General features: G+C 32.4%; 1 protein-coding gene and 1 long non-coding RNA gene across 4 annotated transcripts in view; one reads left to right on the forward strand and one right to left on the reverse strand.

The window, feature by feature from the left end:
- Positions 1-11,077: 11,077 nt before the first annotated feature.
- On the forward strand, positions 11,078-22,186 carry LOC126881208 (chromosomal protein D1). Of its 3 annotated transcripts, none has more exons than XM_050645310.1 (4): positions 11,078-11,409; positions 15,232-15,375; positions 15,577-15,685; positions 21,465-22,186. In XM_050645310.1, exons 2-4 carry the CDS (start codon positions 15,262-15,264, stop codon positions 21,566-21,568), a joined length of 327 nt encoding a protein of 108 aa, XP_050501267.1. In that variant the 5' UTR covers positions 11,078-11,409; positions 15,232-15,261; the 3' UTR covers positions 21,569-22,186. The 3 variants fall into 3 exon arrangements, with proteins under 3 accessions (XP_050501267.1, XP_050501269.1, XP_050501268.1); XM_050645312.1 differs by lacking the exon at positions 11,078-11,409 and adding an exon at positions 11,686-11,746; XM_050645311.1 differs by lacking the exon at positions 11,078-11,409 and adding an exon at positions 12,053-12,161.
- Positions 11,971-25,245, reverse strand: part of LOC126881209 (uncharacterized) — a 30,609-nt gene continuing 17,334 nt past the window's right edge. The window contains exon 2 of the long non-coding RNA XR_007696758.1: positions 11,971-12,340. This is a non-coding gene — a long non-coding RNA (uncharacterized LOC126881209). The remainder of the gene's footprint in view (positions 12,341-25,245) is intronic.

The raw sequence follows: 25,245 nt of genomic DNA on the forward strand, positions 1-25,245 counted from the left end.
TTCTGACGTTCTAGATGTCACCAGACATTTCTGGGTTATTCCATGACATCCAGAATATTCTCGTACGTGACTACTTCTTCTTTCACGTCGAGGGACTCTTTCTATGTAGGAACAATCTACGGAACTGTCATAACACTGCTCCCTCCTTTATAGTTATTCGCCTCGAATAACTGGTCTATCAGGGTCTGGTTGAAGCCAACAGGGTGGATCAGTTCCATGATATGGGGCTAATCTCTCAATGTGAACTACCTTGGGTTTACTTCTCGCTGAAAACTGGATGCGGTAGACCAGATCATTTATTTTCTTTAAGACGGTGTACGGGCCTTCCCAGTTTCGTTGAAGTTTCGGACAAAGTCCTTTCTTGCGTGTGGGATTGTATAGCCATACTGGATCACCTCTTTCGAAAGTTGTCCCTGTAGCTTGCACATCGAACCTGGACTTGGCTTTATCACTTTGAAGCTTCAAACTTTTACGAGCAAATTCGTGGACTTTTTCCAGTTTTTCTCTTAAGCTTTCTAGGTACGTCAGGGATGAAGGTTCTTCTTCACAGGTAGGCAATTTTCCGAAAATAAGATCTTGAGGAAGCTTCATTTCTCTTCCGGTGATCATCATTGATGGAGAATAACCGGTTGCTTCATGTTCAGAACTTCTGTAGGCTAACAGGAATAGAGGTATTAGGGTATCCCAATCTTTTTGATTATCAGCAACAAACATTGAGAGGTATTGACAAATAGTTCTATTATGTCTTTCGATCATTCCGTCTGATTGTGGGTGGAGAGGCGTAGTTCGAGTTTTCTTAATACCCAAGATTTTCATTAATTCTTGCCATAATTCGGATTCAAAATTTCGTCCTTGATCAGAATGCAACTCTAAAGGAACTCCATGTCTTGATACGACGTGTGTTATGAATGCTTCTGCTACAGTCGTCGCTTCTTGATTAGGAAGAGGTGCAATTTCAGGCCATTTTGAAAAATAATCCATTGCAACCATTAAGTACTTGTTACCTCTCTCTGTCGTTGGAAGTGGACCGAGAATATCAACTGCAAGTCGTTCAAAAGGCTCTCCGGAAAGATATTGTGCCATTTTACCACGACTTCTTGTTCTAGGGCCTTTTCTACCGTTACATAAGTCGCATTTCTTACACCATTCTTCTACATCTAGGCGACAATTGATCCAATAAAATCTGTCTCGAACCCTGGCCAGTGTTCTTTTTACCCCAAAATGTCCTCCAGACAGGCTGCTATACTACATTCGCTCTCGCGAGATTTTTTTTGAGACATTCGGAATAGGAAACGTACAACACAAAAATTCCTACCTCACACTATTAACTGCTAAAATCAACTCAAATCAACTTAATCTTTCATTAAAAAAAGAAGAATTATTAGAAATAGTGGGAGTGTCTACTAATCTCATAAAATTTTGTGAAGTTTATTTCTACAAAATATTTTTATTTTGTACAATAAATAATTTTCTCATTTGCTATCAATACATTATAATGGTTTAAATAAATAAATATTGATTGGCGTAAGGTTTATGTTATTTTTATGTCTGTTTACTATTAATAATATTGGATATGAGTAGGTGCGTTGGTTTTGTAGTAATTTCCAGTCACTTCTGACAACTGAATTTTTCAAAAAAGAAATTACTAACGTCAGTGTCAAAAAAAATCTCGCGAGAGCGAATGTAGTATATGAAGTTCTTGCAACACACTTTTAATGTGTGATTTTGGCAGTACCACTTGTTGAACTATACGTACTCCATCGGGACTTTCCCACTTCCGATATAACAAACCATTCGAAAGATGCAAGGATTCCCATTGAGCCCAGTACGCCTTTATAGTTCGACTGTATTTAGATATTTCCTGCCAAAGAGGTCTTACTCCATTTTTAAGCCAATCTCGTATAACTCTTAAGTCGTTATCTTTCTTTTGACTCTTCTTAATGTTTTCCAGAGAAATCTGGTCATTATCTTCTTGCTGTTCAACTGTGGTCATCCGCAGACTAACTTCTTCGGTTACATTCTCTTTTTGTGCTAGCTGACGTTGGCTTTGAACTTGTAATTCATTTAGTGCATTTTGGTATTCTTGAAATTGTTTATTTAACACATTCTTCTCTTTCATCAGTTTTTGACATTCGTTTTCCAGATTGGACTGTGTAGTTTTTGCATTATTTTGAATTACCTTACACTCTTCTTGCAATATTGTCACCTGTTCCCTTAATCTTTCTATTTTATTTTTACTAATCGCTAGTTGTTCCTTCAAATGGCTAACTTCAAGTTCCAGTGTATTTTCTTCCTTTCTATGGTCAGTTGTAGAAAATCTGTTTCTTAGTGACCATCTACCATCATTTCTAGTGAGACTTTGCGACAGGCTTCTGGATGTCGAACTAGGCGACCTTCTGATCTCATTCTTGTATTCTTCTTTTCGTGCTTGGGATCGGCTTCTGCAATTGGATTTTAGATGTCCCATTCTTCCGCAGTTAAAACATCTTCTGTTTTCATTTCGAGGTTTTTGTTGGATATTTTGTAGTAAGCTTAATATCTGGGATAAAACTAGTTGTTCATTATCTGTGGTAGTGACTTGCTTATTTTCTGTAAATCTTATTTCTTTTAATTGTGGAAGAGATCTAGAAATATTTTTCGCCGCTTCGTACTCCTGAGCTGAGATTAGTGCTTTATCTAGCGTTTTGTGGTATTGTAATCGCAGAGCCTGTTGCATTTCGATATCATGCAGTCCATCTATGAAAGCCTGTATACCGATTTGTTCCAGAAAATCTCTTGGTGCCTGAGGATATGCCAAATGTAATAATCTTTTAATATCGGCTTCAAATTCTTGCAGGCTCTCATTATATTTTTGATATCGAACTTTCAGATGACTTTGAAAAACCTGCTTCAGATGTTGCTGGCCATACCTTGTCTCTAAAGCTTGAACAAGTGAGTCATAACTAGGTGAATCCTGAGGAAGAAATTGAAGGACGGTTGCTGCCTGACCTCGAAGCGACACCACCAAGGAAGCTGCCATTTCTCTTTCAGTCCAGCCATTTGCTTTAGCTGCAGCTTCAAATTGGAAACGATAAGTTTCCCACGCTGTTTGGCCATCAAACGTGGGTGGTTTTAAAATTTTGCTACGTCTAATTATGCCTGGATCAACGATGGAAGAGGAAAGGGCTGTTTGTTCGGATTCGATATTAGTAACTGAAACAATATGAGATAAAGAAGCTTGGGTATTAATTTTGTTTGCTAACTCTACTATTTGTTTTTCTAAACTATATTTCAAATCGTTTTGTTGCTGCTTTAAATCGTTTTGTTGCTGTTCTATTTTATTTTCTAAATGATTTTGTTGTTGGTCTATTTTGTTTTCTAAATAATTTTGTTGTTGTTCTATTTTATTATCTAAACAGTTTTGTTTTTCTTCTAATATATCTATTTTATTAGTAATTCGACTTACCTCTAACTGAAAATGCTCGTGAATTTGGGACAAACTATTCATAATTTCTACCTCTGCTTGTCTACGCCTCTCCTCTTCTTCTTTTCTAAGTTTTTTATCTTCCTCTTTCTCTTCTTGCCTACGTTTCTCTTCATTTTCTTTCTCTTCTTGCCTACGCTTCTCTTCATTTTCTTTCTCTTCTTGCCTACGCTTCTCTTCATTTTCTTTCTCTTCTTGCCTACGTTTCTCTTCATTTTCTTTCTCTTCTTGCCTACGTTTCTCTTCATTTTCTTTCATTTTTAAAAACCATGCTGGTGGTCCGGATGTATCCATTTCTTTCTCAACTTTAGATGATCTGGTATTTACCATAAACAATTCTCAATATCTTCTTCAATATCTCTTAAATCCCACCGCTGTCGCCAATGTTACAACTTTTTCAAAGTAACTTTATTCAAACTCAAATACAATATAAACTTTAACAAACTGACAACTGTCGACTACTAAATCTGAATTACAACTGAACTATAGAATGTCAAACACATAATGTTTATATAGTTTTCTGACGTTCTAGATGTCACCAGACATTTCTGGGTTATTCCATGACATCCAGAATATTCTCGTACGTGACTACTTCTTCTTTCACGTCGAGGGACTCTTTCTATGTAGGAACAATCTACGGAACTGTCATAACAATATTAAATATTTTTTGACCAATTTTTTTTTTGCTTAATACTGGTAATATAGCGCAACTTAGTCTGTAAAATAAGATATTTTATAGTGCTTATTTAAAACGCTAAAAATAATTTTTTGCGAATTTGTTTTTTAAGTTTTATATACAATTATTTAAATAAATAGGGGGTCAAATTTAATTAAGTAAGTCTTATGTGAAATATTTACTCTTCAACTTTGTAGAAAAAAATCCCATAGACCTTCATTAATAAGTAAATTACCTCAGCAGTTAAAAAAGTATTTTTTTGCAAAAATGACCCCTTTTTAATTATTTAAACAATGATCCCCTTGTATGATTTGGATACTTTCTTGAAAATATCTTTTATACCCACCTAAACTTTGATATAAAATTTGCTTTAACCTGTACGAATTTACATTTTGACTTTTTTTTATTTTATTAGGCTAATTATGAAAGTAGATGTTTTCGATGGTTGTATAATATTGATTGGTATGATTCTTCTATACAGTAACCTTCGTCTTCGAACAGAAGACGTCGTCGAGTTGGATGCGATCGAAAGCCTTTGTCAGGTCATTCCGGATCTGAATCCTTGTTGTTCATCTGAAAAAGTTGTTAGTTTATTGATTTTGTTGGTTAGGACTTTGTGGTTAGCTTAAGTGCTGTGTTCAGTTAGCTTTATACCTCTATAGGTAATTGTTGGAGTCTTCTTTGTCTCCTTTCTTGAACATTGGTATCATTATTCGATATTGCATTGCGTATGCTTATGATATAAAATACCTAAATACCTTTATAATGTCGTTCTTTGTCTATTTCTTTGTGGCATTTATGTAATTTATTATTCTAATTGGTATTTTGAAAACAACGTCCGAAGTGGAAGTCGAAACGTTACTAAAATCATTTTTCAAATTAAATTGTGGCTTATTTCCCAATTAATAATAAATTATGAAATTTTATCTAATAAACAGTGATAAACAAATTTAAATACATTTGGTTGGCGTCTATAAGTTATAATAATATAGAATATAATATGTATATTTTTCAACCACGTTTTTGTTTTTTATAAGCTATGCTCTGTCGCACGGGTATGGTTTGTCGAAATAGAGGGGTTTGGGTTTGGTTGCTTTCCCGCTCACAGCAAGCCTCTGCAACACAGGGTCGGATTCATACTACATACGTTTCATTTATTATATTAGTTTTTATTACTTTTAAGACAATTTCACATACAATGGTGTCAGAGATATTATTTTTGGTTGCAGTCAAACAGATCCTACAAAGTTAGCTAAAATTTTATAAGTTCTCATGCTCTCAGCTATTTCAGACGTGAGCTAGAGATAAAAACATTAAACTAAAAATTATAAAAACTATAAATTGAACGTGTATAGGATGTTGGTACTGTACTAATAAATAAGTGAGAAGAGAATAATTTTAAGTGAAAAAATAAAAAAGAATGTGTGTGTACTTTGTACGCACGTAAGAAGTTATACTTCTATTACCTATATGATTTCAACGAAATCAAATCATCAAATCAAATGTATTAAACTTTTGACAGTTGGTGAGTTGGTCATATTTGCTTTAGTCCAGAAAGCCACTGCGCATCCGCTAGGAAAAATATTCTGATTCGCATTTTTTGCACAATCTTACTCAAAAAGGACTCCTTTTAACAAATTTGCATGTTGCCAGGACCAAAAGGTGGTCAAAAATTTTTTAAACGTTTTTTTTTTGTTTTTTTCCTAAAATTATTTTTTTTGCATGGAAAAAAGTTTTTTTAGGTTTTTTGGATCATTACAAACAGAAAAGGTCTTCAGTGACTTTTCTCTAAAAATGATAGTTTTTGACATATAAGCGATTAAAAATTGAAAAATTGCGAAATCGGCCATTTTTAACCCTCAAAAACTATGTGAAAAACTGAAAATTTGAATGTTGCCAAGGTAGGTGGATATTCTTTAAACATCGATTGAAGAAATCCCTAAGAGTTCTTTGCAATACAATATTCAAAACTCCTTTGTTTTTTAATTGCTAATCAAGCGTGCGCGACACTATTTTCCACCGACAGTATGGTGCAAATGAAAGGAATAAATTCGTTATTTCGTAAACCGGCGACTTTAAGGAAAAATCCCGAAACAGGTCGAAATTTTTTTTAAGTTATGATATTGTGGTATATATGGTATACTAGTGACGTTATCCATCTGGACGTGATGACGTAATCGATGATTTTTTAAATGAGAATAGGGGTCGTGTGTTACCTCATTTGAAAGGTTCTTCAATTCTCTATTCAGTAATATAAACATTTACATAATTATTTATACAGGGTGTCCAAAAAATTTTTATTAAAGTAAATTATTTGACAAAAAGAGGTAGAAGGACACCCTGTATAAATAATGATGTAAATGTTTACATTACTGAATACAGAATTGAAGAACCTTTCAAATGAGCTACCACACGACCCCTATTCTCATTTAAAAAAATCATCGATTACGTCATCACGCCCAGACGGATGACGTCACTAGTATACCATATATGCCACAATATCATAACTTAAAAATAAAAATCGACCTGTTTCGGCATTTTTCCTTAAAGTCGCTGGTTTACGAAATAACGAATTTATTCCTTTCATTTGCACCATACTGTCGCGTCGGTGGAAAATATGATTAGCAATTAAAAAACAAAGGAGTTTTGAATATTGTATTGCAAAAAACTCTTCGGGATTTCATCAATCGATGTTTAAAGAATATCTACCTACCTTGGCAACATTCAAATTTTCAGTTTTTCACATAGTTTTTGAGAGTTAAAAATGGCCGATTTCGCAATTTTTCAATTGCCGATTTTAATCGCTTATATGTCAAAAACTATCATTTTTAGAGATAAGTCACTAAAGACCTTTTCTGTTTGGAATGATCCAAAAAACCTAAAAAAACTTTTTTCCATGCAAAAAAAATAATTTTGGGAAAAAAACAAAAAAAAAACGTTTAAAAATTTTTTGACCACCTTTTGGTCCTGGCAACATGCAAATTTGTTAAAAGGAGTCCTTTTTGAGTAAGATTGTGTAAAAAATCCGGATCAGAATATTTTTCCTAGCGGATGCGCAGTGGCTTTCTGGACTACTTATTGTGTGAATTAATCAAATTAGTTTGATTTTTGTGGAATTAAAATATTAAAATACAACAAAATATACAGTAAGAAAACAATATATTAGATGAAGATTGGTAGAAATTTTGTTGGAAATCAAATTGTGTAAATCGAAGCACTACCTACTACATTTTACATTTTCCAAATAGGTACGTAATTTTTTATTACAATACTAAAACATTTACAATTAAGTACCTGTTGCTTTTAAAAACTATTTAAAAATTCACTACAACCGTAGTAGGTAGTGTTGTACATAGTTGTAATCGGGGCTGAATACCAATATAAACAAAAATCATAGTTTCACTGAAAACTTCAAATATTCCAATTTGTTTTCAAAATGCTAAACACTACTGCCATGTGTTAAGTGAAAACACTGTTTTTGTAAGATATGTTTAATATTTAATTGAATGAAAATTTTTGAAAGAATTTTGTAGGATAATTGTGTAGATAAATACCTTATAATATTTTACAAACTTCCAAAATATATATATAGGCCCAAAATGTTGATGACATACTCGTCTATTGGAATAAACTGTTTCAGGATCCATTATATTGTTTTTTTTTTAATGTGGAGAAACACAGCATGGGATGATCCAACGCTTAGTGTAAACTAAAAATTCTACTCATAAAAATGGAAGGAGGTTAATAAAATTGATTAAAATTGTGATTAAATCTGATTAAAAACGTAACACAACTATAATAATTAAGCCACAAATTGTAAAATAAAAAGTAAATATTACAAAAATAATTCATTAATATAATTGTCAACTGTCAATTATTGTTAAATGGTGGTTAAATGTGACAAGAAAATTGACTGATGGCGACATCTCTGGATTAGAAATGGGAACTAATTTGCTGTCTTGACCTTGTTAAGTGAAAGGTCTAAAGTATGTATGGTTTGTGGATTAGCGAGAGAAAAATTATTACTCACTATAAAAATGGATATAGCCAATGGTAAATAAATGATCATCCACAGTTCAGCAGATTATTGTACGTTACCGAAATGAAAATAGAGTTCAAAATAAATTAAGGCTAGCGCCTAATAAAAAATTTACCGAACATGAGGAAAGATGGATTCTCAGAAAAATGGCAAATAATCCTAAAAAAGTGCATCAAAATTGCGAGATGAGATGGAAAGGCAGTTTGGAAAAGGATGTAACCCCGAAACAATTAGTCGAATATTACGAAAAAATAATCTACATGGTCGAACTGCTAAAAATAAACCTTTTATTAGCTAAAGAAATAGGCGTATTAGATTGGTGTTCGCCAGGGAGCATGTTAATAAAGATTCGAGCTTTTGTAATTAAGTAATATTTGCCGATAAAACCAAAATAAACCTGTTTGAATCCGATGGATAAATATCAGTGTGGAAAAAGCCGGATGAAGAACTAAAATTAAAAAATATGACAGCTTTATGGAGGTGGAGTGATGATGTGGGGGTGTATGTCGTCTGCAGGAGTGGGTAACATGAATTTTTTTTATTGAAGGGAATATGAACCAATACATGTATGTGGATATACTAAGGCAACATCTCGCTGCTAGTGCTCAAAAATTAGGTAGCAATAACAATTAACTTTTGATAATGAAGGAGGAGCTACAAAATATTAGCAATCACTTTTGTAAGCAATCACTCGAGTCGTCGAGTTTGTTTTCTGTATTCATTTTCTATTTTTCAAATTTGCATCATTTTAGCTGTGGTCATAACTTTTTTTTATGCAATAATGGTTTGTTGTGAATGTAAATGTAATTATAGTAACATAGGTTTTTCTAGAATCACATTATTATGTTAGCTATTGTAAGATAAAGATGGCTTCGATTGTCAATATATTCTCAAAATTTTAAGCATTGTCTTGCTTTTAACGTATAGGTAGGTACATGCGTATGTTAGCTTAGATTTGTGTGCTAGTTAGAAATTTGCTAATTAATAATAATTTGTTATAATTAATAATTTGTTATGTTGGGCTCAGTGTCGTTAACCCAGATATGAGCCATAATAGACCTACTAGGTCGAGTGGAAGGGTAATTAACTGTAATTTAATATTTTTGAAGTTATACTTCTTTACGCGCGATATGAGGGTGAATTTTAATAGGATTAAAACCTTTGATCCCGGCGCAGTCGCATTACAACTTTGTTCTGATTGGATGTTCAAATGACATGACAAAAATTATCCAATACGGCAGCTGTGGCACAGCTGTGGGACTGTGGTTTGGTTATGTATGGTTGTTGCGTTTTAAAATTTGTAGGAAGAGAAACAACAAACAAAAAGTTAGTTAATGGTTATACTGCCTTTTTAAATAGTTTTCATATTATATTTTTGGACTTATTAACATAGAAGAGATGATTGTTGCACGCCAATGTGAAAGCCCATCAAACTGTGACTAGTATGAGTGCCGCAAAATTACTGATAAAAAACCTATTAGATCGAAGGCGTAGAGAACTGTGGATAACAACAATCAACCGGGACGATCTACGATCTCGCTTATTCAAAGCTAAAGAATCTTACACTGGTAAGTGTTTTAAAAATAGTTGATCAAATTTTGTTATGATATTTGAACATAGCCACTTGGCACGATGCAAGTGATTGCGAAATTTATTAGTTGTTATACGGGCTCTGATTGGGTGTTGAAATGATCTGTCAATAATAAATAGTTGTTCAATATGAAGGTAAACAAATGTATAATATATTAGTTTTATTGTTGTGAGGACAGAAACAAAAAAGTTTATAATTGTAGTGATTTTTAAATAGTTTTTAAAGCAACAGGTACGTAATAATTGTAAATGTATCATAGGTACCTACCTATTTGAACCTACCAAAATACATAGTATGTAATACTTTTATTTACATAATTTGATTACCATCAATATTCACCTAATATATTGTTTTCTTACTCTATGTTTTGTTGTATTTTTTCAATTCTAAATCATTTCAATTCAAAATCAAAATAATTTGATTTACATAATTCAAAAATGTCAAAAGTTTAATCCGTTTAGTTAGTCGATCTTCGCACATAATGACACACTGTCTCCGTGGCGAAGCGTTTAATGCGAGTGAACCCCAATACAACGCCAATACCAGCTGCGCTGGTAAGTTAGTTCGAATCCCAATAGAAACTTTTATTTTTTTATTTTTTTTATACATTTTATGATTGTAAGTATATTTATTATATAATTTTATTTTCAGAAAATACGTATTTAGTTTCCGACAATTAATTTTCAGAAATCATTTGTGTTATTTTTAATGTGCTTGTGTGTGTTTTATTATTTTAATTTTTGGCACTGTTTTAATAAAAATGTTTGAGAAGTAGTAAGTATAAATTAGTTTAATATTTAAATAAAATATAAATAAAAAGTATATTAATTTCGTTTATAATCATATAATAGAAGTATAACTTCTTACGTGCGTACAAAGTACACACACATTCTTTTTTAACGTAGCCTAACCTGGGCTCAGTACGTCTCTGCAACTGTCTGGTTGATATGAAAATTGGTTGAGGGCGGCCATATTTTTCATAGATTTGGAACTCGAAATAAATATGATAAATGCAATTTATGGTGAATGCTTTTTGGGCAGATATTAATATGTCCCGAATTTAAATTTTACAATGCTAATCTTAAATGTTAAATGATTTTGAAAAACACTGTCGATTCGACATTTTGTAGTCCTATCTTTTATCGAAGTCTTATCGTTTACATTATATTCCATCTCCCATTTAGGTATTATTGATTGCTTAAAACAAAAGCATGTAAGAAACATTTTATGATAACAAAAAATGTACACATAAAAAAATATGAATAAGTAAATATATTTATCTGTAAACAAGATATGACTCATGCTTTATCTTTGTCTTGTAGTCAAATTCTTTACAGTTACAGCCCTATCGATTTTTTGTTCACCAACATAACTGCCTAAATAGAACACCTATTTTTATTGTTTGTAACAATTGAAAGAGTAGTTTCGTTAAAAGCTATAAATTATGAATTCTTGGAAGGGAATTAAAAAAAAATAAAATACAATTTGAAAAGAAAAACGGTTGAGATTAGAAAAGGACAATGATTTGTTTATTCGAGGACGAAGTCTCGTGATTGGTCGGGTGGTTTTGGCGGGTAGCTAAAGCGACCTCATCGGAACGCTTTCGAACAATCGGCACAGCCAGCTAGTGTGTGTGTTTGGTAAGTCGATTTTATTTATCTCTTCAATATTTAATATAAAATCATAGGAATTTATTTGGTTTCGTACAAAATTACTAGCAAATATTAGTTTTTTTACCCTAATTTACTGTGTTATTGGTTTCGTAGTGTGTAGTATGGTTTTAAAGCAATTAATTTCCAAGTATAATAAAGCTATTTATTTTGCCTGGCATGGCCGACCAAAATTCACGGTCCAAGCCAACTAAACTCATTTCACTACTTCGAAAATTAATTCCTCTGTAAGTATAGGCGGTTTTTAGGCGATTTTTATTCCAAATTGTAGCTAATTTTTTCTTTTCTACTTTAGTATCGCGTTTTGGTATGTATAATACTTATTTTATTCGAAAAATATTTGGGTGTTGGCATAGAATTTTAATATTGTATTATTTTAAGCATTTGAGAATGGCGCGCTTACGGCGTCGAATTTTTTGAACAAGTATTTGGGCATAGTATCATTTCTGTGTAGTTTTGTTACACAAAATCTTCGTCAATAAATTTGTTGTTCTTATCAGGTTATAATTGGATCTAAAAATAATTACGACAAAAGTTTCGAGTGTTTTATTGATTAATTTCAAATTTCCGGAAATGTAAACAGTTTTTTTGATAAACTTGCAAAGCTTTGTAAATTGAAGGCCATGCGGTGGTTGACTCTATTCCTTGTTAAAATTAAAACATATTTTGATGATCACAGTTTCTGATTTTGCGTCAGTGTCAGTGTTTTTAAGAAGCTCAAGGTTAGTCACAATTACTCTGATCGAAAAAGCTTGGCCATGATTATCAATTTTGTGAGTATATTATTTTGGCGCCATATCAGAGAGCCAAAATTTTGGTAGGTTGATGAGGTGAAGGCGGCTTCACTTTTCACTTGATCACATGGCATGTGGCATCATTCTTACCCTCAATGGCGCAAGTCCTAGAAATGAAAAAATCACTTTTTTGTGTGCTTCTGGGAAGATGGCGTTGCTTAGTTATTGACTACATTGATTATCAATTAAGTTTGTTAATAAGTGGGCTGGCTTTGTGCTTAACCGCCTAAAAGGAAGTTGACCTCCATAAGGGGGTGAAATGTTGATCCTCACTGCAAATTTTCCAGATACTTTAGGCTAATATTAAATAAATGTTATTTACCTAATTTATAAAATCCATGTCATAATTGAGTCTATTAGATGCAAAGTGGCCTAACTCACAATTTTACCAAAACACTTAAGTTGTCCCCTATTTAAGTATTTTCAGATGCAGAGTGTCTCAAGCAACCAATCAATAGCCGAAGGTTGCTGGAGCCACTCTGTATCTGAAAATACTTTGATGTAATAAAAGTGTTTTGGTAAAATTGTGGGATAGGCCACTTTGCATCTCATAGCATCAATTCAAATACTTCCCTCCTCCCATTATTTCATGTACAGGGCCGGCGATAACGGGCCTGCAAGGGATGCACTGCAGGCGGGCGCCCCTGTTTGGGGGGAGCGAAATGACCTTCTTTCTGTCGGTCCTATACAAAATACTAATTTAAAAGACACCGAAGGGCGCCTATGCTTCTTTTGCAGGCGGGCGCCTTATACCCTAGCGCCGGTACTGTTCATGTATATTGATTTCTGTATGTAACAGGCATAAAAACATCATAATATTATTATGTCTGGCAGACAGAATACAGGTCCAGATTTTCCAAAATTAAAGATTAACTTCAAGATCTACATTTTGATTGAACAGCCATTATGATACAACTTAGCAATATAAAGGCCATCTTTTCTCTCGTCTATAATCTCTCATCATTAATATACAGTGATGAGTGTGCTAATAACTGGCATAACAATGCAAAAGATGGAAAACATGTGTTGTGAAATAGAACGAGATGAAACTGGTAGAGGTGTAAAACTATCGATAAGTATAAATTTTAATTACATTACATGGTTTCTCACCTTTAGATGTTTGTGACTGTAGAATTTTATAAAATTCTCTCAGTGACAGTTGTCATACTCCGCTGATACGTCTAAAGGTGGGATACTATGTAATACATATGTCAATGTATAGTTTCCTCTCGATAATTTTACACCTACTAGTTTCATCTCTTTTTTTTTTTTTTCATAATGTACAGTATTGCCCAAAAGAAACAGTACTGAAACTGAAACACAGATGTATTTTCGTGCGCGCTGTCATATTCAAATTAACTAGTATAGACCTGTCGAGTAATCTTTAAATAATTACTTATTAAGGCCCAATTGTTAAAAATGGTGTTAAATACAGAGGAGAAAGTGTTTCTCGTGGAGCATTATTTTCGCTCATACGGAATCGGCCGACGTAATAGTGCAAGTCTGCAATACGTATGTGATCAATTCACACAACGCAATGGTTTAATAAACGTTCTAATGCTGTAATTTTCAACAACCTTCAAAATTACAGCATTACTTGGACAACGTTTATTAAACTGTTGTGTGAATTGATCACACACACGTATAGCAGACTTGCACTATTACGTCGGCCGATTTCGTATGAGTGAAAATAATGCTCCACGAGAAACACTTGCTCCTCCTTATTTAACACCATTTTTAACAATTAGGCCTTACTAAGTAATTATTTAAAGATTACTCGACAGGTCTATACTAGTTAATTTGAATATGACAAAGATACATCTGCGTTTCAGTTTCAGTACTGTTTATTTTGGGCAATACTGTATTATGTTTTCCATCTTTTGCATTATTTTGCCGGTTATTAGCTCGCTCATCACTGTATATAAATCATGTTTTTTTATGAAGCATTCCTGTGAAAATTACACTGCTGTTACTATTTTTTTATAGTCAAATATTAGCATGTCTTTCGCCATATTGCTATCATTGTTTGATATATTCTATTATGAACACACCAGCGACTTAATTCCATGATTTTAGATTCTTTGGGTAGGAAAGAGATTTTTTTCGCATGTTCAAATGAGTGTATTCTATTCCGATATTGAATATTTATAAACATGTTTTTTAATGTACAGCTGGTTCCTAAAAAAACTGATACGACTCTTAGTAAGATTTGATCATTTTGAGCAGTGTATGATTGGTCTGACATTATATTATATTTATTATGACAGACAAATAATAAAATAAACAAACAAACAGCCATTTTTTGAGGTTGAAGTTATCTGACAAATTTTAAGATTTGGCGGTGACAGTGACAGTATGTACATAATAAGTGTTTATCCTTCGAAATATAATAAATTAAATATAAATAAACTCATATTCATTATATCACACCTCATCAAAAGCTTTTTACAAGAACATAGTCAGCGATTTTGATATGGCTTAGAGCCAGACTACATCAATATCGCCTATAAATCGTGCTGGTAATTGCCTTGCAGCGAGACCAAAAACAAAAAGAAGAAGAAGAAAGTACACTGCTCAATTTTCTACAAAATACGCTTTAAGAGTCGTATCAGTTTTTTTTGGAACCAGCTGTACATACAGTGTACAGATTCTAAAGGTGCCAGTTGGAGATGGCTTCTATGCCCATAGATGATGTATGAGAAAGTATTCAAAATGATGAAATAACAAATAATATAAAATTACATTAATTTTCAAAAACTTTTTTTCTAAGTCTCGTATGAGTTTAAAATTTTGTCTCTTGATAATGTTAACTATATCCTTGTTAATTCTCACCTGGTGATCACAATAACTTGTCTTATTTCTTTAAAATTATTCTGTTGTTTCTTTTTGTACTTCATGAAATATATTATTGGTGTTTTGTTTTTCATTGATTGATGATAATACTATTCAGATATTTCTGTTTTATGTGGATTTACTAACATTTAATATTTTCTTTTAGTCATATTTTACATAAATCAACAAATCAACCATGTCTGATGACGCAGCAACGACACCCTCAAAGCGAGGACGCAAAGCTAATGCAGAGAAAGCTGAAAAAGTAGAAAAAGCAGAGAAGGTTGATACAAAAAAGAGGGGGAAGAAAGTAAGTCAATTTATGTAAATGATATCAATTTTTATAATCTGTGGTATTCTTTACATTTTTCGAACTTTCTTACTTTTTTTTATAGTGTTTAAAAAACCTGATGTTATTTACGCGATTATGTAAAACGTTTATGCAAATAAAAAATTATTCTATTCTATTCGGTGGTATTCTTTATCATCATATATTTTTTAATTATTTTAGGATGCAGATGATGAAGGTGCATCACCTGCAAAGAGGGGTAGAGGCAGGCCAAAGGGAACCACGAAAAAGAAGAGCGCAGTCAAACCAAAAGCCAAATCTGCCGGAGCATGTAAGTATTTTTTACAGTTTCTTTGACTATGTACATGTATAAAAAACCAAAGCCAACTAAGTAGAAGAAAGCATAAAAAAAAAGAATATTTGACTGATAAATTCCGTAATCAACATTCTGGCTTTACAACCACCGTAGCCCTCATAAATTTTTCTCCAGTCGCCCATATACATCACCTTTCTCAGACAAATACGTATTCCCATATTTCTCATGCCTTCGTGCAGAAACATTTAATGAATGCAAAGTTATCCTATAGTGAAATACCTTGTATGAAAACATTGAGTTCCACTCCTGTCTTATACCGGATGTCCACTTATATTTTCCCCCATTTTAAGGCCTATAACTTCTAAACGGCTCAAGATAGAAATATGCAGTTTTCGCTGAAATGTTTTATTTTAGTAAAAGTTGTGTCTGAATGGATTGAATTTTTTTATATCGCTTTCAAATATGAAAAAAAATAGCGGATTTTTGAAAAAAACATTGACTTTTTTTTAATGGAACACCCAGTATACTTTTTTTGTAAATTGAAAGAAAGATCATTCACCTATCCAGCGATATAACGTTTTTCAAAATCGGTTGTCAAATCACTGAGTAATTAATTTTTAAAATGAGAAGAGCATGGTGGATATCACATACCTAAATAACTATAGTCGGTTCGCTAAACTCAGACACAACTGGCCAGTGGTGGCCCGTGAGGTAGTGCCATAGAGCCATGGCACTACCTTGCTAACTTACTATCCATAAACATATTTTTTATCTTCAAAACTTTTTAATTCTTGTTAATTTTTTTGTGTGTATTTAGTTTGATCTTCATAAATTATATAAAATATGGCAACTATGGGCGCAATACAATCCCTGCCGACAGCGGAGAGTATTCGACAGGAGAATCTCCTTCGCGCCGAAGTCAGTACTGGCACGAGTAAAGAGAGAAAGATTTTACGAGCATTCTATGTAAGTGACAGAGAAAGAGCTATATTGGACTATTAGTATACCTTAACATTAGAATCTCTGTGCCAGGCACGAGGGTATGAAGCCAGGTCAATTTATTTTGAGTTTCTTTACGTGCTGGTTTGTCGCTTTTATTATGAATATTTTCTGTTAAAAAGTTTTTGTATTTATAATTAAACTTTTAGTGCATCATGATCGTGGGTATTTTGATAATATTTTGATTATTTCTTAAGTTTAATTTATTAATTGACAATAAAGATTAGTATTTTAAAAATTTTTTTGGTGGTTTTTCGCTAGAAAAAAAACTACAAATGTTATAAGGTGTTGTGGAGCTTTCGAGTTAGCTTTAAGAGGTCACGACGAAAAAGAAAATTCAGAAAATAGAGGCATATTTAAGGAGCTGGTCAATTTTAGCGCCGAATTAGACAACGACTTAAAGGTTCATATTATTCAAAGTACCAGATCTTTCAAAGGTCTACCTTCTCCGGACATTTAGTTGCTTCTAATTTATTTATGTCGGAGAAGTTTTCTGCTTATAAGCATCAGTTCTCCGAATCATTTCTTAATGAAACATGGAGACAATTTTAATTTTTAAGCAAAACTCGGTTTAAAACTGAATTAGAAGTAGGTACTGTATTAGCGAGACGAATTAAGTACTACCTCTGGGGCTGTTTGCTATCGGTTTTATTGTAGAGGGAAGGTTTAAAAAGCACATTTGAAGAAACTATTAAACTTTTAAGTATTTTAGTTACCATTCCTATATCAACATCTGAAGCAGAACGCTGTTTTTTGATGTTTACATCGAAAAATAGTGCTTTAGGTATGCTATCTGCAGAAAAGAATTTTGTAAATTGTATTGATAATTTTAATTATAAAGTCATTGAAAACTTTGCAACCAAAAGATAGAAGAATGAACTTCATAATATATCGTCGTAAACTTTAAAAGTGACATTACAAAAATTTGTGCATGTGTGTGAATAATGAAATAGTATTATTTTTATAAATTGATAAATAGAGACTAAATCGTAATAACAATTTTCAAGCACTATCAGCAGTAAATGCTGGTGGTAGGTTAAGAGGATTTTATTATTAATTAATTTACGGAACTGTTTTGATCAATGTTGGACAATTGCTTGGCACCTCAGATCAATAAACTTAAGATATGTACATAAGATAAAAGTATCCGCGCATATTTTTTTTTTTAGTTTTTGTCGTCAGTATACCTTTCTTTGACAATATCGTGAATCCGTCACTAAAAATTTTGGCGGCTGCCCGAGTTGTGGCACTACCTTCTTAAAATGGTACGAGCCGCCACTGCAACTGGCTAGATATTTTAGTAGCAAAAGTTTTTAGTAGTTTTAGCAAAAGTTTAGTAGCAAAAAATTTTAGTAGTAGGCAAAATTACTAACAATTTAGTAAAATTATTAACTGTCTAGTAATTATTTTTTTGTCAATTATACAAAAATTGGCAAAATTACTTACTAAAATCACTAGCCAGTTGTGTCTGAGTTTAGCGAACCGACTATAAGCAAATTGATATTGTTATGTGATTTGCACATTGAATCTCTCATTTTAAAAATTAATTGCTCACTCATTTGACAACCGATTTTAAAAATTTTTATATCGCTGGATAGGTAAATGACTCGTTTTTTTTTATGTTACAAAAAAATATACTGGGTGTTTTACCCAAAAACTTGAAAAAACGGTCATTTACGGTTGTCAAATGAGTGAGCAATTAATTTTGAAAATGAGAGATGCAATGTGGAAATCACATAACATAATATCAATTTACTTAGTTATGTTATTTAGGTATGTGATATCCACGTTGCACCTCTCATTTTAAAAATTAATTACTCAGTGGTTTGATTACCGATTATGAAAAACTTAATATCGCTGGATAGGTGAATGACCTTTCTTTCAATTTACAAAAAAAAAATATACTGGGTGTTCCATTAAAAAACGTCAACGTATTTTTTCAAAAATCAGCCTTTTTTTTCGTATTTGAAAGCGATACAAAAAATTCAATCCATTCAGACAAAACTTACTAAAATAAAACATTTCAGTGAAAACCGCATATTTATATCTTTAGCTGTTTAGAAGTTATAGGCAGTTAAAACGGGGGAGAATATAAGTGGACACCCGGTATAAAACCATACCGGTTTCTTAATATTGTTCTGAAGCTATTTCTTTGTGGCTTTTATGGATTTTTTTATTCTAACTGGGAAATAAGCCACAATAAATTAAAAAAATGATTTTATTGACGTTTTGACTTGCACCTCGGATGTCGTTATCAAAGCATTTTTAAGTTAAATTGTGGCTTATTTCCCAGTTAAATAAAAATATAAAAACATTGTATATACAGTGCACTGGAATAAGTGTTACCCCCCTCCCCCCCTATTAACTTATTTATTTTTAGCACATAAGCAAAACTCGACAGGTCGATTTTTAAAATATTCATAGTATGTATATTATAGCATCAATGTTTCGAACTTTACGAGATACCTCTTCAGGAGACAGTCACAATTTTGATTTTTTAAATACGGAAGTACATCACGTGACAGCTCATTTAAAAGCTTTTAAAATACTGCTTACAAAAATGTATAATACTTTATATTTTTTTATTTTTTAAGAGCCTAGGCACAAAATTTCGGTCTAATGCTTTTATGCATTCATTTTTTCGAATTCTGAGAAAACTAATAATTATTTTTGAGAAATTTAAACAGAATGAAAGATTATAGTATTATTAATAAGGGCAAATCATATTCTATGTTAAAAGTTGTTTTGAAGCTATGGTTGCAGAAGCTGGAAGGAACATTTTAAGCCTAAATTTTAAATTTTTCAGGAAGGAAAAAGTTAATATATTCAAAGGATATTTTCATGTTATATGATTTCATATTTATTACCTTTTAATTTTGGGCTCATACAATAATATATGAGTCACTGTGAGCAAAAGTGGTGTCAAAAAATCAAGTTCTCGCCAAGCAAGTGATTTGGCACAAATTCTGTACACAGGAAGGTTTTTATGGAATTTATTTTGTGTTTGGGTAAAAGAATATATTATACAGTACAACCTGCCATATCCGGACCTGTCATCCGGATCTCCCCATATCCGGACGGTTCTGCCGTCTGGATCTACCGAGAAAGGTAGTCCTGCTGTTTGACAACGCACTAAAAGAAGAACTAAAAGATGGCGAAATAATGTATTATAGAATCTATAAAACTTGTCTATCGACGAAAGTTATTGACGGCGTTGATTACTGGAATGGTATGACTGGTATGAAGGAGAAAACGGTTCAGAGACTGTAAAAGAAGTAGTGGTCTTGATATCCGGATTTTTTCATATCCGGATCGGTCTGTCGCCACATTGATCCGGATATGGCAGGTTTTACTGTACTTATTTGTCCAAACAAAAACCAAATTCCATAGACACTGTCTGTATAGAATTTCTACTAAAGGCACTTATTGCTGGGAACTTTTTTGACTTGCACCACTTTTGCTCTTCAGTGGCTCATATGTGATGAGAACTTATACAGTATGGTGCAAATGAAAGGAATAAATTCGTTATTTCATAAACCAGCGACTATATGGAAAAATCCCAAAACAGGTCGAGTTTTATTTTTAAATTATGATATTTTGGCCTACATATTATGAGTGACGTCATCCATCTGGGCGTGATGACATTGATGATTTTTTTTTTAATAATAATAGGGGTCGTGTGCTTTTTAAATTATGATATTTTGGCCTACATATTATGAGTGACGTCATCCATCTGGGCGTGATGACATCAATGATTTTTTTAATGATAATAGGGGTCGTGTGCTAGCTCATTTGAAAGGTAATTAATTCTCTATTCAGTAATATAAACATTAACATAATTATTTATACAAGGTGTCCAAAACATTTTTTTTAATTAAATTATTTAACAAAAAAAAAAAGAAAAATATGTGTAATTTATTTAATTCAAAATACATTTTACTGTTGCCAGTAAACAGAAAAAAATGTTTATTCACAAACAAACATTGCTTTTTGTTTAAATTAAATTCGCTGTTCAAACCAGCTTCCAGCCACCTGCCTCTTAGTAATTAGAAACATTTAATTTAAGCGAAAAGCAATGTTTATTTGTGAAATAAACATTTTTTTCTGATTTCTGACAGTAGTAAAATGTATCTTGAATTAAATAAATTACATTATATTCTTTTTTGTCAATTAATTTATTTTTTGTATCTTGAATTAAATAAATTAAATTATATTCTTTTTTGTCAATTAATTTATTTCCAAAAAAATATTTTTTGGCCACTGTATAAATAATTATATTAATGTTTATATTACTGAATAGAGAATTTAATGACCTTTTAAATGACACCACCCCTATTCTCATTAAAAAAATTATCGATGGCGTCATCACGCCCAGATGGATGACGTCAATAGCATGATATATATATATATATATATATATATATATATATATATATATATATATGTATGTATATGCCAAAAGACCATAATTTAATAATAAAAATTGACCTGTTTCAGGATTTTCCTTTAAAGTCTCCAGCTTACGAAATAACGAATTTATTCCTTTCATTTGCACCATACTGTATATAATTACTTACCATGAAGTTTCATATTTAACAATTAAAAAAGTGTTATAATTACTATATTGGTTAATCTCATAGGCAAAAGTTTTAAGTATTGAAGAATATACATAGAAATATGTGATTCAATTATTATAGTTCATGGAAATATCAAAATATAAAATTTACAAGGCTATAACTTTTATTTCCTTTATTTCCAATTTTATCACATTCTATATTATATACTCTTTTTTTAGCACGAGGCCGTGGCAGACCAAAGAAGAAAGAAGAACCCAAGGACTCCGGAGATGAAGATAATGACGACAATGATGCCGGAGAAGAGGAGGAAGATGATGATTAAATGTTCAGTCTTAAAAAAGTTTTGATTTTTTGCCGCACCCATGTATTTGGGCGCCAATCTTACAAATATGTCGTTGAAAATATTTTTAATATCTTTGGTTTATTATTATATAGCAAAAATATCATTCCGTATGTGTCTTTGTGCCATTAGAAACACTAACTCACCTGCACTGCCAAATTTGGCTGGTTAAATTTATATAGGCCAATTTTTATGGTTTTCTTGTCGATAAATAATACTTTTGAGTAACTAGATGTTTCCCTTCAACCAGACTGAATTGTTTTTTTTTTATATTTCGGCTTTTAAAATTGAAAATTATACATAATCATTGCCTGTGGCAACACTGTTAACCTTAAAGTACAAAGAAAGTACCATGTTGGTTGTTGTGGAAATACATCTAGTTTCATAATGTTTATCTCCAAATTGAGTGGTGAAAGGTAGTTAGCATTGACAGTTATTTACGTGTTTTTGTGGATTGGTGGGCGCACAATAATATCTTTTAGTTTGTAAGCTGTGTAAGTTAATATCTTAGATATCTGAATTAGTTAGTCCTTTTCTGGATCTGTGTTTCAGTGTAATAGTCTTGGTCAAAATAATTTAATAAAAATTACATTTTAAGAATTTAACTTTTATTATATAACTTTGTTCTAACCATTGTTTTCCTTATTAGTGACTTGCCTAAAGATATTTTCTCCATCTTCTTTTGGCATCATAACCCTGGATGGGTCTGCCTGTCTGGCTATGTCCTGTCCTTCAGATCTCTCTTGTGTCCTTCTCCATTGTCTTATGTTCATTGTTTTCAGGTCGTCATCCAACCATCTCATTCTGTATTTATTTTATTTATTAAGCTCAACAGGCCTTGAAGACCTAGGGCTGAAAGATTAATTTTTGTTTTCACACAATTTTGAAAAAATGTGAAAACTTTGGATTATCCACGTCCGTCTGTCTGTAACCACAACTCCTCCGTCATTATACTAGGTAGAATGACACGTGAGGTGTCAAATGGAAGCTTATAATCCAAGGATGGTACTAAAGGTGAGAAATTTGACTTAGTCTGTCGGTCCGTCCGACCGCGAATATAACTCATCTACTATACCAGGTAGAATGACAAATGAGGTGTCAAATGAAAGCGTATAATCCAAGGATGGTACTAAAGATGAGAAATTTGATTTTGGCTGTCGGTCCATACGACCGCGAATATAGCTCCTCCCATTATACTAGGTAGAATGACAAATGAGGTGTCAAATGAAAGCGTATAATCCAAGGATGGTACTAAAGGTGAGAAATTTAACTTAGGCGGTCTGTCCGACCGCAAATATAACTCCTCCGTCATTATACCAGGTAGAATGTCAAATGAAAGCTTATAATCCAAGGATGGTATTAAAGGTGAGAAATTTGACTTAGTCTGTCGGTCCGTCCGACCGCGAATATAACTCATCTACTATACCAGGTAGAATGACAAATGAGGTGTCAAATGAAAGCTTATAATCCAAGGATGGTACTAAAGGTGAGAAATTGACTACGCTGTCTGACCGTCGGTCCGTCCGACTGCGAATATAGCTCCTCCGTCAATATACCAGGTAGAATGACAAATGAGGTGTCAAATGAAAGCTTATAATCCAAGGATGATACTAAAGGTGAAAAATTTGACCTAGGCTGTCTGTCCGTCGATCCCTCCGACAGCGAGTATAAATCCTCCGTCATTATACCAGGTATAATGACAAATGAGGTGCCAAATGATAGCTTGTAGTTCAAGCATGGTACTAAAGATGAAAATTTTTACCTAGGCTGTCTGTCCATCCGCGAATACAACTCATCCGTTATTAATACAGATAGAATGACAAATGGGGTGTCGAATGAAAGCTTTTAACCTAAGGATGGTATTAGGTATTATTAAAGATGAGAAATTTGACGTCGGAGTTCCGGTTTTATAGTTGCAACCGTAAGTATAGTCTGTTCGCTAAACTCAGGCGCAACTTCCTAGATATTTTAGTCGGTAATTTTGCCAATTTTAGTAAAATTGGCAAAAAATAATTACTAAATAGTTAGTAATTTTGCCAATTTTTGCAAAATTGACAAAAAACAAAAATTATCGACTAAAATATCTAGCCAGTTGCGTCTTTAGCGAACCGACTATATTTACTATTTTAAAGTCGCCGAAAGAGAATAAGTGATAAATTATTCAACGTGGCTTAGCAAGATGAGAACAAATGTAAAATTTTGGTTTTTTCGTAATTGCCGCTTAAAAAGTTATAACCGGAAATGCCATTATTCGCGGTGTGCAAGTACTTGGAAGGGATACGAGAAACGATCGTGCGCGAATAGCGGAGAAATATTGCAACTTTCTTAAATAATTCATATTGTCCATTGAAATTGTCAAATTGACGTACATTTCATACCTACTGTCATTGAAGAAGAAAAATTATATGTTGCTCTACAATATTGATATATGCAATTATTATATAAAGGTAAATTAAATTAATTGTATTTTGCTTGCAGTACTGCATTTTAATAACTAATTTTATTTACTACATACAATTGTTTACGTTTTAATAACATAACCTGAATCTTATTTTTTTGGACTATGACCTTGACAATTATCCAGTAACCAGGACTAATATAATTGGCCAATATAATTAAAAGTACGAATAAAATTGCAGAGCGTAGAAACCAGGTGTCGTTTTGCCGAACTTGCACGGTCCTAATAGACTCAGTAATAGTATATGTAACACATAAATCGAAGCGTATTGAAAGATTTAAATCTTTAGAGTTATTTCTGTTTACAGTTACATCTAAAACAGTTTAGTAAAAATGACTCAAAATTAGTAAATTTGTATACTTATCAATCCACGCAAAGTTACACGAAGAATTCAAATATCGACTTCCAATTCTACTTTCGATTACTTTGGGTGAAAACCTAGGACTTACGAAGTCCAATTACTTGTTTTTCTTACAATATTACTATTACATTATATATGTATAACACTATATCCTATACTATACTACTAGATTATATACAATATTACATTCATTTATATAAAACACTTATATATACTTAAATATTCCTTATAGTCTTTCCATACATTTCTTGACCACTTCCTTTCATTGTTTTCTGTCCCAAAGCTTTTTCTTTCCAGTTCACAATATTACTCTTTTGCAAGTCTTCATATACGCTCTCTTTCCATCTCCTTCTTGGTCTACCTATTCTTCTTTTTTGGATTGACTTACGTGATAGTACCATTTTTGGCATTCTTTCCCTTCCCATTCTTTCAACGTGTCCTAAATATCGGATTCTCTGTGCTTTGATAGCCGTCGTTATTTTTGGTTCGTTATATAGTTCTTCAAGTTCCTTATTATTTCTTCTTCTCCATTGACGATCTATTTTCACCCCTCCATATATTGCTCTTTGTATTTTTCTTTCCCATCTTTCTAAAAGTTCTATTTCTGATTTTTTAAGCACCCATGTTTCACATGCATATGTAGCTGTAGGTCTGATAACGGTTTTGTAGATTCTTATTTTTGTTTTTCTCGAGACATTTGGATTTCATTAATGATCACAATGCCCCATACTTTTTCCTTTTGCTATTCTTGCTTTTATCTCACCTTCCCCATGTCCCTTCTCATCTATTTTTACACCCAGATAAGTAAATTCTGAAACTAACAGAGTTATCTCCAATGTG

The sequence above is a fragment of the Diabrotica virgifera genome, chromosome 3 (assembly GCF_917563875.1).
Source record: "Diabrotica virgifera virgifera chromosome 3, PGI_DIABVI_V3a".
Taxonomy (NCBI): Eukaryota; Metazoa; Arthropoda; class Insecta; order Coleoptera; family Chrysomelidae; genus Diabrotica; species Diabrotica virgifera.

Bases quoted from the DNA above. Each gene is read 5' to 3' on its own strand.
- LOC126881208 (XM_050645310.1), top strand. From the start codon at position 15,262: ATGTCTGATGACGCAGCAACGACACCCTCAAAGCGAGGACGCAAAGCT. The intron at 15,376-15,576 runs GTAAGTCAATTT...TAATTATTTTAG, and splicing joins CAAAAAAGAGGGGGAAGAAA to GATGCAGATGATGAAGGTGC. The intron at 15,686-21,464 runs GTAAGTATTTTT...CTCTTTTTTTAG, and splicing joins AGCCAAATCTGCCGGAGCAT to CACGAGGCCGTGGCAGACCA.